The sequence below is a fragment of the Hylaeus anthracinus genome, unplaced genomic scaffold, assembly GCF_026225885.1.
Source record: "Hylaeus anthracinus isolate JK02 unplaced genomic scaffold, UHH_iyHylAnth1.0_haploid 0, whole genome shotgun sequence".
NCBI lineage: Eukaryota > Metazoa > Arthropoda > Insecta > Hymenoptera > Colletidae > Hylaeus > Hylaeus anthracinus.
In genome coordinates this window covers 560,588-574,367 of record NW_026533254.1, presented here as the reverse complement: position 1 = coordinate 574,367, position 13,780 = coordinate 560,588, and the positions used below count along the sequence as shown (strand labels likewise).

Sequence of the window (13,780 nt, the reverse complement as noted above, 5' to 3'; positions counted from 1 at the left end):
TAAATTGTAAAAAAAAGGAATTAAAAATTGACGCTCTAGAGTAGAACAACCCGTTAAAGAAAGTCCGAGCAGAGTGCGCGACACCGTAATTAAAATCTAAAGCGTATAGGAACAGTATCCCGAGTTCCTTGGGCAGCGTGATAAAACAGCGGCAAACGAGGATACAGAAGAGAGTAAGGAATACGAATGTCGTTAGCGAGAGAGTCCGGCTATTTGTCCGCGTCTCGTACCTGGCTGGGGATTTGAATTACCCGTATGAGACTAAATTTGCTCCTCTTCTAGGCATCGTAACTTGCCGATGGTTGTCCCGCGTGTCGTATTTCAAGCCGATGTCACCGCACGCACCGATACACAAGTGGAAACGTGAATTTACGATGGATCGCGTACATGCGCTCGGCAACGACGAAGGATCGATCAACACTCTGCTCTCACCTACGGTCCCTGCCAGTCTACACAGCCGCGAATGTCTAATTACTTTTACGCGGCTAACTGGGTCAACGATATTTTATTTCGGATAATCGTGGACCTCGGAAAAAAGCTGACCCTCTTTCCCGAACAATTGCTCGACGTCTTTCGTTCGTCGCAGTAAATAACATCTCACCGAATAACATCGAAATCGTAAACGTGCCAGCGAAACACGTCCGATACACGGATCAAATGCCACGCAATTTAGACCACATATCTTCGATTACGTACACACATTCGACAATATATTCTCCATCGTCACGACACCATCAGCTTTGGAGCGCGTTACGCGATTCACCGATTATCCGACGATTGACGGAGTCAAATGGAAAAAAACCAACTCCGCGAACTTATAAGCGAGAAAAATAATTTACTGTGCGAGATCCTTCCTTTGCTCGTGATAGTATCGAGTTCTCGGTGCGTTTCCTCAAAGGTTCGAATCCGACACCCTTCTTCATCCTCGAATGCGAATCGTCAACAAATCCAACGCAACCCCCTGTTCAAAAATAAACTGCGCCGCTATTTGAACGTCCCTTGTGCATGGCTGTCAACTCTACACAGCTGGATATTAAATGCCCACGACCGCCTCTCGATTATTCGATCGTTCGATATTCGTATGGGATAAATCACGGCTACCGCTGCGCTCGATTAAACAATATCAACGGAACGAAAAAAATCACCGGAAACTCGTAATGTAAGATCGTCGATGCCGCGACAGTTGACTAGTTGACACTGACCTAACCTCGCGCGCTTCAGGCCACGCCGGTCTCGAGGCAACTTCCGAAACCGCTGCACACTCGTACGCACTGCACCCACGACTGAACAACGGAGGGGGGTACCGGACTCCTGGTTCTCGGGTTCCAAGATTTTCCCCGATCGGCGGCGCCACTGGGCACGCACACGTACCAGAAGAGTCGCGGGAGCGTGACGGGAGAACACCAACAACTGAGGGGCGAGAGAGAGAGAGAGAGAGAGAGAGAGAGAGAGAGAGAGGGGGGGACGAGGACAAACGAAGGGTTCAGGGCAGGAATCTGGACCAATCCTGCGCGCGCACGAACGCGACGCCTTGACGTATACACGCGACATGAGACATTGGTACCAGTAGTCCGCAAGGTGCGATCTCGAAAGAAAAAAAAAGGTGTCGACGCTCCGCCCACGAATGGCTTCGTTGTTGAAAGGATTAAACCTTCGCTTTGAACCGCGCAAACGATGCGAGTAATTGAATCATTGAGTAGTCGGGAGGCAGGAGGACGTAGCAAAATATGGTTTTACGAAAATTTTAGCGTTATAGTCAATTTGGAGTTCTGATTTTTTCTGTTTCAGTTGCTTTCTTTTTGAATGTGAAACTTTTGTATGAACTGTATACCAAGTTGCATCTATATACAGGCACTTTTTGGTTTTTGTCATGCCATATCGAATCCTCCATTTTGAATGTTTAATTGTTTTGTTCAGATTTAGAATCAGCGACCCCAGAAACCCACGTATACCAAATTTCATTCAAATCGAATCACTTTTTTCATTTTGATTCGTCATATTGGATTTTTCATTTTGAATTTTTAAATCTTGATTTCAGATTTAAAATCAGCGACCACCAAAATCCTCGTATACCAAATTTCATCAAAATCGAATCACTTTTTACATTTTTATCCGCCATATTGGATTTTCCATTTTAAATTTCTAAATCTTGATTTCAGACTTAGAACCCTCCAAAAAAACCTCTATGTACCAAGTTTCATCAAAATCGCTCGAAAAGAACTCATTAAATACTCAAGACAGACTATGGAAAAACGATTGTTGTCATCTTCTTCGAGGAAATGCTACGCTAGACACTGTGTTTACGATTTTTACTAAACAATTTTACTAAACAATTTTTACATAACTACACAATGCGTACGCACTTCCGGGAATTTATTAGACCACCAAGTCAATCATTCATTAATAAGTATCTATTAAATAGGAAACTGTGAAGTGTCGTTACTCGGCTTGAAATCATCCGATTCGATCCTAACAAAATTCAAATTGAAGGGCGGAATTCCTACTATCTAATAAATAATGACTATCATTATTAAAATACATAAATCTTAAACAATTAATTTCTGTTTTAGTTTCTTTTTTTTTTTAAATCCGTTGATGAGATCATTAGCTCGTACTGTGAACTAAATCGACTCTAAAAATATCGATAATTCTACTTGAAACTTTCAACGCATCTTTCTAAAACCTTTTTTTTTTTATTATGATTGGCGTGATACAAAAACCAATGGATGGATCGATTTGACATTTCATGATAACACGATTTCTTTATATTGCATTCGTTTAAAAGTGTCAAAATTGGAAAAGGTTACGAACAATCTGCCATTTTGATATATTTTGATATTTAACTTTTCGAATTTATTCATTTACTCATTTAACTTTTTATAATTTATCCTGAATTTACGATAAACAAAAAATCTTCGAATCCTACACTTTTCCTACTATTACACCTTCAGTGCTCTGCGATCGACACATTTTTTCAGTGGTGATACCACTGGAGTAAATTCATTCTTTAGACAGATATGACAATGAGTAATAAATATTTATTATACAATATAAAAAAAGATGTACAACATTCATTTTTTTTCTACATAATTTAATGTTTGCAACTAGAGGTTTGAAACACTTTTCACTTATTTTAGTTTTAGCGATTTTAGTGAATCTGATTTTTTAAGATTGAAAATCTTTTTATTTTTTAGTATGCATTGTAATTGTTTATTAGTTCGATTATATCGTTCAGTTGATTAATCTAAATAAATTCATTCAATAATGTTACTTGATGTTGAAGTTGAATTTTGAGAAATCTATCTAATTATTTAAACATAATTATTTCCTACTTATAGATGTTGCAACTAACCCCAGGCACTGTTTCTATTAATCTATACACGACGTCGTTTGAAACTTTTGTTGAGATTCTCACAAAAAACTTCCAACTATTTTGATAGTATTTCTGAGAAGAAATCAATAACGCTCTTTGGAAACTACACGATCTAGCTATAACTGAAGTCCGTTACTAAACAGGTAGAATATAAAATGAAGTCACGATAAGCTATTTTATCCAAAACGTTCCAGTTGACCCCAGTCTCCCCTACTACACCCGCTTACTTTCTATTCGTGCTTCCATCTAATATTCATCTAATATTGATAGACTTTTAAGTATAAATTCAATCATCATAACGAGGAAAGTCCGATCGGTTCTACTATGCATTTATACTACCTATATATAAATAAAATTAAAATGATAGATGTTTTAGGTATAAATCTCATTGATGTTGTAACAGTAACACCTCGCAAGTACGGCTGAAGGTTAACATATTTGCAAGTTTGAATTTGTCTTTTTATCAACTCCAATATTACATTAATGAAAGTGCTGCATCCCATTTAAAAAACTATTAATGGCCTTCAAATTTCGAAAAATATGACCTTGGCATACTTTTCGCGTGGATGATAATATTTCCCCTTCAAAACTGAAAAGTCTTTATTAGAACAATTTTTTTCGTATCGTTTAAAGCAACGGAGATATTACAGGTGGCTCTGAGGACTAATGTACATATACATATACACTAATGCAAACAATTAGCGGGACACTTTTTCAAACCGCCGTAACTATGGGAGTTTTCAACCGATTGAAATGAAACTACGTGAGGAGTACTTTTAAAGTGTCCCCTAGACGTGTGCAAAGTTGCATTGGCGAGGGTTGACGCGAAGGGGTTAATTCACCCCCCTAAAGGAGAGGGTATAGAAAAACGCCTCTTTGAAACAGGCCAGGGATGACGGAAGGGGTTGAAAAATTCAAAAACACCTTTGGGGCGACTCTCCTTGATGCCTCCTACAAAATGCACCCCTTGAAATCCCTCTCGGGCAAACCCACCCCCACAACCTCCCACCCCTTCTAAAATCTACAATTTTTGGACGACGGTCTCGATTTTTGGGCTCAATGCATTTTCTGGACTCTCCTGATCCAGAAAATGCCATCACCCATACTGTGCACCCCATAGGCACCCTTTGGGGGTTGGAATAGCTCGCAAATTTTCAACCCCCCTCGTAAGGGAGCACTTTCACACATCGGAGGGCGATGAAATTCACCATGTTTGTTCTCGATACGTTAAGGATAAATGCCGAAAAGGTCCCGTTTCGAAAACTGCCCCCTGAGCTGAAGAGAGGGGGGCAGAGGTAGGGGTGGTCCACCCCCAAGTGTAAGGGCTGGAACGTTATTTCGTTGTGTGGATCACATGTCCAACAGTCCAGGACATCGGTGCGACACAGTTTTGATGACTTTTTCCCGTGTGAATGGCAATAAAATTCGAAAATGTCGATTTTTTGAAAAACTCGTTTCTAATTTCAGGCTCATCTGCAGAATGAACGAGTAACCCCACGTGAATTACGTTCATGGTATCGGACGCGCGAATGCCTTATTAACAGGTCCCCAAAAATTTAGATTTTTTTAATGACGCTTTCGTTGTCAAATCGGAGCAGATTTGAAAGAGTAGTAAGTGGGCCGGCATTCAGAAGCGGAGCGAGGGCCTGCACCCGTACGTGGTCAGACCAGACCGGACTCCAATTTAACGTGGACTGACCCGTACAGGCGCAGGGTCTCGCACCACTTTTGAATACCGTTTCCGTCCGGCCCACTTACTACTCATTCAAATCTGCTCCGATTTGACAACGAAAACGTGATTAAAAAAAATCTGATTTCTTGGGGACCTGTTAATAAAGCATTCGCGCGTCCGATACCATGAACGTAATTCACGTGGGGTTACTCGTTCATTCTGCAGATGAGCCTGAAATTAGAAACAAGTTTTTCAAAAAATCGACATTTTCGAATTTTATTGCCATTCACACGGGAAAAAGTCATCAAAACTGTGTCGCACCGATGTCCTGGACTGTTGGACATGTGATCCACACAACGAAATAACGTTCCAGCCCTTACACTTGGGGGTGGACCACCCCTACCTCTGCCCCCCTCTCTTCAGCTCAGGGGGCAGTTTTCGAAACGGGACCTTTTCGGCATTTATCCTTAACGTATCGAGAACAAACATGGAGAATTTCATCGCCCTCCGATGTGTGAAAGTGCTCCCTTACGAGGGGGGTTGAAAATTTGCGAGCTATTCCAACCCCCAAAGGGTGCCTATGGGGTGCACAGTATGGGTGATGGCATTTTCTGGATCAGGAGAGTCCAGAAAATGCATTGAGCCCAAAAATCGAGACTGTCGTCCAAAAATTGTAGATTTTAGAAGGGGTGGGAGGTTGTGGGGGTGGGTTTGTCCGAGAGGGATTTCAAGGGGTGCATTTTGTAGGAGGCATCAAGGAGAGTCGCCCCAAAGGTGTTTTTGAATTTTTCAACCCCTTCCGTCATCCCTGGCCTGTTTCAAAGAGGCGTTTTTCTATACCCTCTCCTTTAGGGGGGTGAATTAACCCCTTCGCGTCAACCCTCGCCAATGCAACTTTGCACACACCTAAAAGACACTTGAAGACTATTCCTCACGAAGTTTCACCGAAATCGGTTGAAAACTCTCATAGTTATGAGCATTTGAAAGATCGTTCCGGTTTGCTTGTCCGCTAGTGTATATACAAATACTGGTTTTAATACCAGTGATGCCATCGGTGCCACAACGCTCAAGTTTGCAGTGAAAATATTTTCCACCGTTTCTACTAGATAGTGCCACGAACTAAAGGGTCGATGATTATTGCTACAGTAGATAACTATTGATAAAAATGATAAATTTTACATATTAACACATGCTCTTAGCATTTTATTATTTTATACATTTATTATTTTATTTATATTCAATTACTTTTAGAGCAAATAAGTTTAAATCACATTTATTGCAAATAGTAATTATAGGTTCGCAGTCTGATCCTATACACTCGAATACATATGTAAATGCAGATAAATATTTAAATAATATATTAAAATAATATAATGTAGTGTTATGAAGCAAAGAATCGTATTAATTATGCGTAAAATAAAGAATTGATTAAAAATTATTGGTGACACCATCTTACAGAAACGGTGGGAACTATTTTCACTACAAACTTCAGTGTGCTCCCACCGATGGCGCCACGGGTACTAGAAAGCCAATAATTGGTATACAGGGTGTCCAAAAATGTTGGAGTTCCTTGAAAGGGGTGGTTCGGGAGGTAATTTGAAACAACATTTTCTTTTGCGAAAATGTCGCATGAGGCTTCGTTAAGCAGATATTAACAAAAAACCCCGACCAATCAGAACGCGCGCATACCGTTGGAGCGGCCGTGCTAGCGAAGGCTACGCGCTAGGCGGTCGCGCTCGTACGCAAACAAGTGACTCGACGTGTATCCAAGGATATTGACGCGGCCGCCTAGCGCGTAGCCTTCGCTACCACAGCCGCGCTAACGGTATGCACGCGTTCTGATTGGTCGGGGTTTTTTGTTAATATCTGCTTAACGAAGCCCCATCCGACATTTTCGCAAAGGAAAAAGTTGTTTCAAATTACCTCCCGAACCACCCCTTTCAAGGAACTCCAACATTTTTGGACACCCTGTGTATTTACCAATGGATCTGTACAGGATTTAAGGTTTATTAATAAAAAATATAATAATTGGTACATATTGTACCAATGGATCTACACAGGATCTAAGGTTTATTAATAAAAAAAAAAATAATTAGTATAGTTGAGTGATTGGCTGCTACTAGGGAGCGGTCGCTATCAGGGCCGGCGTGACCTTTCGCGGGGCCTGAATTCACATTCAAATCCTACACTTAAATTTTACAACGAGGAATTATTTATTTACAAATGCTATATATATTTTATAAGATGAATATTAAATAATAATACTTTGATGATTTTTGTCACTCCTTTTAATTTAATCATGGCTACTAAAAAAATGTCATGCATCTCAACAAAAATTGCTTCCATTTGTTAATGGTATCATCAGTCTGTAAAAAGTTAATCAATATCGGTGCCTTTTAATTCAGTACTTTTCGTAGACCGCGGGGCCTTTTAAAACGCGGAGCTGGGTTCCGGCGAACGCGCTGAACCTGCCTTGCGTCGGCCCTGATCGCTATGTTTGAAAGAGTAAAATCTTTAGGCTCACACGCTCTGTGAGCGCTCACAAAGCGGCTTAGTAAGTGGTGGCCTTCGAGATAACACCTGCTACTAATAATTATCACAGCGTATCTACACGCACGCCATCTTAAGTTTCAGAGTAATCACTGGTGGTCACTCGTGGCGTGAAACACAGTAAAACAGTGACAGTATAGAAATGAAAACGGAAAATAGAATTAAAAAAAATGATGGTGAGATCATTGTTTTGGAATACTGTCTTAGCATTAGATTTTAATTTTTTAAACAAATTTTTACTTGGCATTTTTCATTAAAACATATTTTAAAATGTAATTATGGAATGTTAAGTCAACGTTAACAATGAAAATAATAGACGTCATGAGCATTGTCATTCAAATAATTAATGAAATTTATAAAATCGTTTGTTATAAATAAATAATATTCATTTTCTACTTCAGATTCCTAACTTATTTCATTTGTAAACATTGTCAAAATTGAAACAAAATGTAAATTTCGTAACTGTCACGGAACAAAATTAATTAACGCTATGTTCAAATTTGCATTATTTGCATTATTTGTATTTGAGATCTTTTAAAAGCTTGTAAATTTTTATTTACTATATATGGATGAACACCTAAATATGTTTTCAGATTCTTCAAAACAGACATCGACTAAGCAAGCTATTGTAACAGTTGCAGTGATCTTTATTACTTCATTGTCAGCAATGTTTTATGTGTATACTAGTTTTCCAGAACTTGCAGAGTAAGACAAAAAATCAGCACATTCTATGGACAGAAACATTTAAGTCTCTTTATTTTCTTTTAGGAATGAACGACAACACTTAAAGTTACCATTGCACATTGAGGATGCTAAAAACTTGGGTAAACTATTAAGTCGGTATAAAGACCTTTATTATTTCCAAGTACTAGCTGGATTATTTCTTACCTATATTTTGTATCCTTTAATATCTATTTTCTTTAATTCTTCTGCTGTGGACAATGTACATACATGTTATCAAACAATAGCTTTGAAATTTAATACTATTGCATTTTTGAATGTGAGCCTTAAATAGATCAATTAATTTAAATCAATCAGACATATCCTAAATCGAGTATTTTTTAGTTAAAATGTGCCACAGTAAAAAAATTAATTTGGAATATAATACATTTAGTTGTAATTGTTTATATCTGAACTGTTTAAGTTAATCTAGAATTCCTTAACACAGATGTAGTTTACAAACATTTGCTATTCCAGGTTCCATTTTCCTCTCTATCCTTTCTGGCTTTCTATTTCCATTTCCTTTAGCTTTGTTCCTAGTATGTAGCTGCAGTGCAGTAGGTGCATCACTTTGTTACCTTGTGTCATCTCTTCTAGGTCGTAAATTACTTTTTAAATACTTCCCAGAAAAAGCACAAGAGTGGACGCAAACAATTAAAAAACACAAACACCACCTTTTTAATTATATGCTGTTTCTCCGGATAACTCCACTACTACCAAATTGGTTCATCAATTTAGCTAGTCCTGTGATCGGAGTGCCTCTTGCACCTTTTGCCATGGGCACATTTTTTGGAGTAGCTCCACCATCTTTTGTTGCAATACAAGCAGGCCAGACGTTACAAAACTTAACTTCTTCTACTGACGCATGGTCCTGGAATAGCATCCTAATTTTGTGCTTATTTGCAATTTTATCATTAGTACCTGTTTTATTTAAACAAAAATTGCAAGAAAAGTTAGATTAAAATTTAGAGAAAAATTGAATAAAGGATTTGTTCAAAAAATGTGCACTTATTTATTTTAAGTATTTAAAGAGCTAAAGATATATCAATCACATCAAAAGTCAATTTAGTTATGATTCAATTAGCAATTTTCAATTTGCTATGATACTACCAGCACAATCAAGATAGTGATTGTAAATACATGCATAAAAGAAGGTACAAAAGCTTAATTTATGATGTTAGAAATGAAAACAATATATAATTAATTTTACGACGAGTGTGACTTATTGTCATGTTTGAGCCATAATCTGTATCATAAATGCGATTTTTGTTTACAAGAACTTATTGTTAGTTAATCATTCGACGTTGTATCACCGTTGTTGCAGTCTTACTGTAACATCAAATGCTCAGGCATTTGTCTAAGAATTTCCCTGTTGGCAGTGTACTTTCATCTTACCCCTGAGCGACTTCGTTGGGCATGTCTTGAGTATAGAACTGAAAAAATTAACTATGCAAATGGAAAGGAATTATTTTGTAATATATGTACGTGCATTTTAATTAAAATTAATAGAGTCACGAGAATAGAAAAATTCTTTAGTAACATAATTACTCGATAATAATGTAGATAATGTTGCAAAGTAATTTAGCAAAAGGAAGTCATGTAGTTAATGGAGACACTAGTTGAATTTAAAACTGAAAGGCTAATTGGCCGCCAGTACCACCAATTGTACCACACTGAAAATAATGATGAATTAAATAGTAAATTGCCCTAACAATATTGAATAATACGCAAATAATTTAAGTTAATTATAAATGAACATTTTTGTTAAAAGTATACATCAAGAATAAAGATGAATGATTTACATCGTTAACTAGAAATTAAATTATTTATTTAACCCCTTAACGTAAATGAGTTTTATTTATACATAATACATAAATTATTCAAATAAGACGCAACAAACGAAAGTAGTTTTCGCATAATCACGAGACTCGGTAGCGATTCTATACATTAAAATGTACGTTAAGGGGCTAATAAACTGTAAATTGAAGTACATACACGTTTTTCCAGCAGATAGTAATACTGTGAAAGATTTACAAGACCCACTACATTCTGGACTTGATATCATTTTTATCAATCTGGCACCAGTTGTACATCTTACCACTACATTACTACACTCAGGGTGTGGCTGTCATTAAAAAAAATAGAATTTAATAATTATGGAACCATTATATGTTTATCTAAATAATCATAGTGATTCTATTCTAAAATATCAATAGAATTTTAGGAGTTGTAAATACCAAATCTATTTGAATTTATGAAAATATCTGAGAGGAAATGTAATCCCTTACCAAAGAATAAGATGGAGACTTTTGTTCATCAAGAAAGATAAATTTTTCTGTGCTCTGTTCCCACCAAACTGGAACACTTTCAGGTTTTGGAAACAATTTTCTCAAGATTCTTCCTGCTCTCATACGATTAATTCTCCACATGACATGATTATCTAAGTTTTTAGAAAGATTTAAATCCATTTTACTTTCCATAACATCTCGAATATTTCTGTAATGATATATTCGATATATATATTCCCTATTGAGAAAATAATATATGTATTTTTATTTTAAACAATATTCACATTCAGGCTATTCTGTACTACCTGTATGTCAAGTTGTTAGAAAATATTTTCATAGCATCCTTTTCAAATACTTCATAATTTTCCCAATATAATTGTTCAATATTTTTCATACGCACTTCTGGTAAACTTTCTGATTTTATATAAGGAATTCCAGGGTTAAAAGATCTAGATATCTGGTGACCAGTTAAATCAGGTACAAAGTGCACAACACTACAGGGCCAACAATCGATATCATTTACATAGAAATATGGATTTTCTAATATACACCATTCATCATAGAATTCTAAAAAAATAGGAATATAAAAGAAAAAGTAAAAATTTTAATTTATTTGGTCTTATAAGTAATAAAGAGGTGTACTCTTTTTGGAGATCTATTTGTTCACTAAGAAATTTGCTAGAAACAAGTTTTTGCTCTTTGTGCCAGAAAAGGCCTCAGAACATAGTACACCTCCTACCATAAAAATATAATATTACTAATAAACAGCAGAAGTGAAATAAAATTCAAAGTATCACAAATTTGTATTATAGTCATTGAAGTATATAATATTTTAATATTAACTTTTTAGACTTTGGTACTATTTAGTGTTTTGAATTCCAAGTAAATATTGAGATATCTGTGAAATATCTTTTAATATATTAAGTCTTATAACTTTTATAATAAGATGAAGGCAAACAATATTATAAATAAATCACAAAGGATTAATATCATCAAATTAATATGAAACATAAAACATACATTGTAAACTTTTAATTATTGAAACATATTATTAATATTATTTTAAAATAAATTATAATCTAATCGTACCAGATAAAGAAGGATAATGGTGAATTATTGGCATAGCTGTTTTTCTAAGTAATTTTAACATTGGATAAATAGAATTTTGCAAATTTCTCATTGTCATAATTACTAAAAAATTCCAATTAATAGACGCAAAACACACAATAATTATAAATATAACTAATATCATGATTTTTAAGCAGTAAGATGCATTATATTTTTTTTGTCTCATTTTGTGAACATGAAAGGAGTTTTCTAATGTTTTCTGGATTTCCGATTCTGAAATATTGTTTTCGCGTGCATACTGCCTAATCTCTTCTAGTTTTAATTTGTACAATTCCAAGTTAACCATTTTTCGATAATACAAAATATATAACTGACAGAAATTTATTTTTCAATTACAATTTCATTCGTACAAATATAAGATATGTGTACTTATATAGTTACATAAAATTGATTACAGATCTCTAAGTTTTCTAAATATCCGTATAAATTTCTGATTATTTTAGAAATAACAAACAAATCTTTGTACTATGTACAACTTGTACAAGTGTTAACAAGTGTGTACAAATGGCGTTATCAGTAGAAAAACGTCAAAGTTTGAAGTGAAAATAGCTCCCACTATAGCTAGTAGATGACGTCACAAACTAAAGTGTCGATAATCATTGCTGCATTTATATATGTAAAGCAGATAAATGCTTAAATAATATATTATAATCAAATATTGTAGTGTTATTAAACAACGAATCATATTAATTTTGCATTTATGAAAAATAAAAAATAATTGATTAAAAGGTATTCGTGGCACTATCTTATAAAAATAGTGTGAACTATTTTCAAAACTAACCTTAATTTAAATATAGTAATAAATGTATAGGATAGTAAAATGCTAAGAGCATGTCAAATTTATCATTTTTCTATATGGCTATCTAATGCAGCAATAATTATCGATCCTTTAGTTAGTAATACCATCTAGTAGAAACAGTGGAAAATATTTTCACTACAAACTTGGAGATTTTCCCGTAGATGGCTCCACTGGTGCTAAACCTAATACTAGTAAAGTTGAGTGGTTGGATGTTAAGAATCATTATTTAACTATTCCAAACAAATTAAGACAATTTTGGTTCTTTGATTATATTTAAAACTAAAAATAATGGGTTTGACGTCTCAGATACGTTCTGTAAATATGCATTATTAACTAAAATCTACATATGTACACCATAACCTTATCTTCTATTCAAGTATTAAAAATATTTGATTTCTTTTTCAGGTTTTAGTAGTCAATCAAAATATCTTATCAAAGAGATATTTACACGCTAGTACAGCACTTAACAAAACACAAGCTGGACACTATAGGCCTATACCAAACAGACCTCAACCACTGACGTATGAAATGGCAAACCCTCCTTGTTATATTAAGCATAGAAAAGCTTGGAATTCTTGGAATACTTGTATGTAAATTATAAAGTAATTAGTGTTTTTAATTTTGTTATAAATTTTGTATACATATCTTAGTTCGCGAATGTCTTACTCTTTGTAGCAAATGTAAAAGATGGTAACAGACCATCGGAGACTGCTGTAGAGGACTTATTCATAAGAAACTTTATGATTGGAACATGGCACAATTTGTTCGCAAGCGAGATAATTATTAAGCGACAGCATAATATGATCAGAATTGCTGGGATTGTTGTACGGAAGATTATACCTATAAAGATGTACTTTCTAATAGGTTATACTGAAGAGCTTTTAAGTTATTGGTTGCATTGTCCAGTTAAATTGGAATTAGTAACAACAACTGACAAAGAAGATACTATATACAAAACAATATAACTAAATTAAACATCTTTCAATACAATTATGTTTTATTTATACCTATTCTAGCAAATTTGTAACTAGTACTTTAATATAAGAAATAAGTCAATAAATTTCATGATATTACTACTTCTATTTTACTACCAGTACCTATATTGACTTATATGTATAATCAGTATATAATTAAAGAGTTCAGTGCTGATGCTAGGGATGCTTCCCATTCACGCATGCGCACAGTAAAGTATCTAGTACCTTCATGGAGCTGGTGAACTTAGTCCCCCTAAAAAACATAGAAGTATAAAA

At 35.2% G+C, this 13,780-nt stretch overlaps 4 protein-coding genes across 10 annotated transcripts in view; 2 read left to right on the top strand and 2 right to left on the bottom strand.

The window, feature by feature from the left end:
• LOC128891076 (acetylcholine receptor subunit alpha-like) overlaps positions 1–1,280 on the bottom strand; it is a 271,049-nt gene extending 269,769 nt beyond the window's left edge. For 2 of the 5 annotated variants that reach the window (XM_054150303.1, XM_054150644.1), the window contains exon 1: positions 1,203–1,280. The gene's annotated coding sequence lies outside the window, so the exon portion shown is untranslated. The other 3 variants (XM_054150382.1, XM_054150559.1, XM_054150472.1) reach the window with 3 other exon arrangements.
• A 6,310-nt stretch (positions 1,281–7,590) lies between these two features.
• LOC128893552 (transmembrane protein 41B) lies at positions 7,591–9,527 on the top strand. Its single transcript, XM_054154619.1, has 4 exons — positions 7,591–7,771; positions 8,189–8,300; positions 8,364–8,492; positions 8,770–9,527. The coding sequence occupies exons 1-4, from the start codon at positions 7,738–7,740 to the stop codon at positions 9,275–9,277; spliced, it is 783 nt and encodes a 260-aa protein (XP_054010594.1). The 5' UTR covers positions 7,591–7,737; the 3' UTR covers positions 9,278–9,527.
• An 84-nt stretch (positions 9,528–9,611) lies between these two features.
• LOC128892541 (uncharacterized) lies at positions 9,612–12,252 on the bottom strand. Of its 3 annotated transcripts, XM_054153147.1 has the most exons (6): positions 11,693–12,252; positions 10,909–11,170; positions 10,604–10,811; positions 10,311–10,440; positions 9,864–9,988; positions 9,612–9,748 (listed from the first exon to the last, which is right to left on the bottom strand). In XM_054153147.1, the coding sequence occupies exons 1-5, from the start codon at positions 12,015–12,017 to the stop codon at positions 9,897–9,899; spliced, it is 1,017 nt and encodes a 338-aa protein (XP_054009122.1). In that variant the 5' UTR covers positions 12,018–12,252; the 3' UTR covers positions 9,612–9,748; positions 9,864–9,896. The 3 variants fall into 3 exon arrangements, with proteins under 3 accessions (XP_054009122.1, XP_054009192.1, XP_054009069.1); XM_054153217.1 differs by lacking the exon at positions 9,864–9,988 and having other exon boundaries at positions 9,615–9,748; XM_054153094.1 differs by having other exon boundaries at positions 9,669–9,988.
• Positions 12,253–12,545: 293 nt separating this feature from the next.
• LOC128894205 (28S ribosomal protein S24, mitochondrial) lies at positions 12,546–13,603 on the top strand. The gene is made up of 3 exons (XM_054155834.1): positions 12,546–12,845; positions 12,936–13,116; positions 13,206–13,603. The coding sequence occupies exons 1-3, from the start codon at positions 12,819–12,821 to the stop codon at positions 13,493–13,495; spliced, it is 498 nt and encodes a 165-aa protein (XP_054011809.1). The 5' UTR covers positions 12,546–12,818; the 3' UTR covers positions 13,496–13,603.
• Positions 13,604–13,780: the final 177 nt, after the last annotated feature.

Excerpts from the sequence above, each read along its gene's own strand:
- LOC128893552 (XM_054154619.1), top strand. The coding sequence starts at position 7,738 with ATGAAAACGGAAAATAGAATTAAAAAAAATGATG. Across the intron at positions 7,772-8,188 it reads TAGAATTAAAAAAAATGATG|ATTCTTCAAAACAGACATCG; the intron begins GTGAGATCATTG and ends ATATGTTTTCAG. Across the intron at positions 8,301-8,363 it reads AGTTTTCCAGAACTTGCAGA|GAATGAACGACAACACTTAA; the intron begins GTAAGACAAAAA and ends ATTTTCTTTTAG.
- LOC128892541 (XM_054153147.1), bottom strand. The coding sequence starts at position 12,017 with ATGGTTAACTTGGAATTGTACAAATTAAAACTAGAAGAGATTAGGCAG. Across the intron at positions 11,171-11,692 it reads CCATTATCCTTCTTTATCTG|AATTCTATGATGAATGGTGT; the intron begins GTACGATTAGAT and ends CTATTTTTTTAG. Across the intron at positions 9,989-10,310 it reads ACTATCTGCTGGAAAAACGT|TGTGGTACAATTGGTGGTAC; the intron begins GTATGTACTTCA and ends CATTATTTTCAG.
- LOC128894205 (XM_054155834.1), top strand. The coding sequence starts at position 12,819 with ATGGGTTTGACGTCTCAGATACGTTCT. Across the intron at positions 12,846-12,935 it reads TGACGTCTCAGATACGTTCT|GTTTTAGTAGTCAATCAAAA; the intron begins GTAAATATGCAT and ends TTTCTTTTTCAG. Across the intron at positions 13,117-13,205 it reads TTGGAATTCTTGGAATACTT|CAAATGTAAAAGATGGTAAC; the intron begins GTATGTAAATTA and ends TACTCTTTGTAG.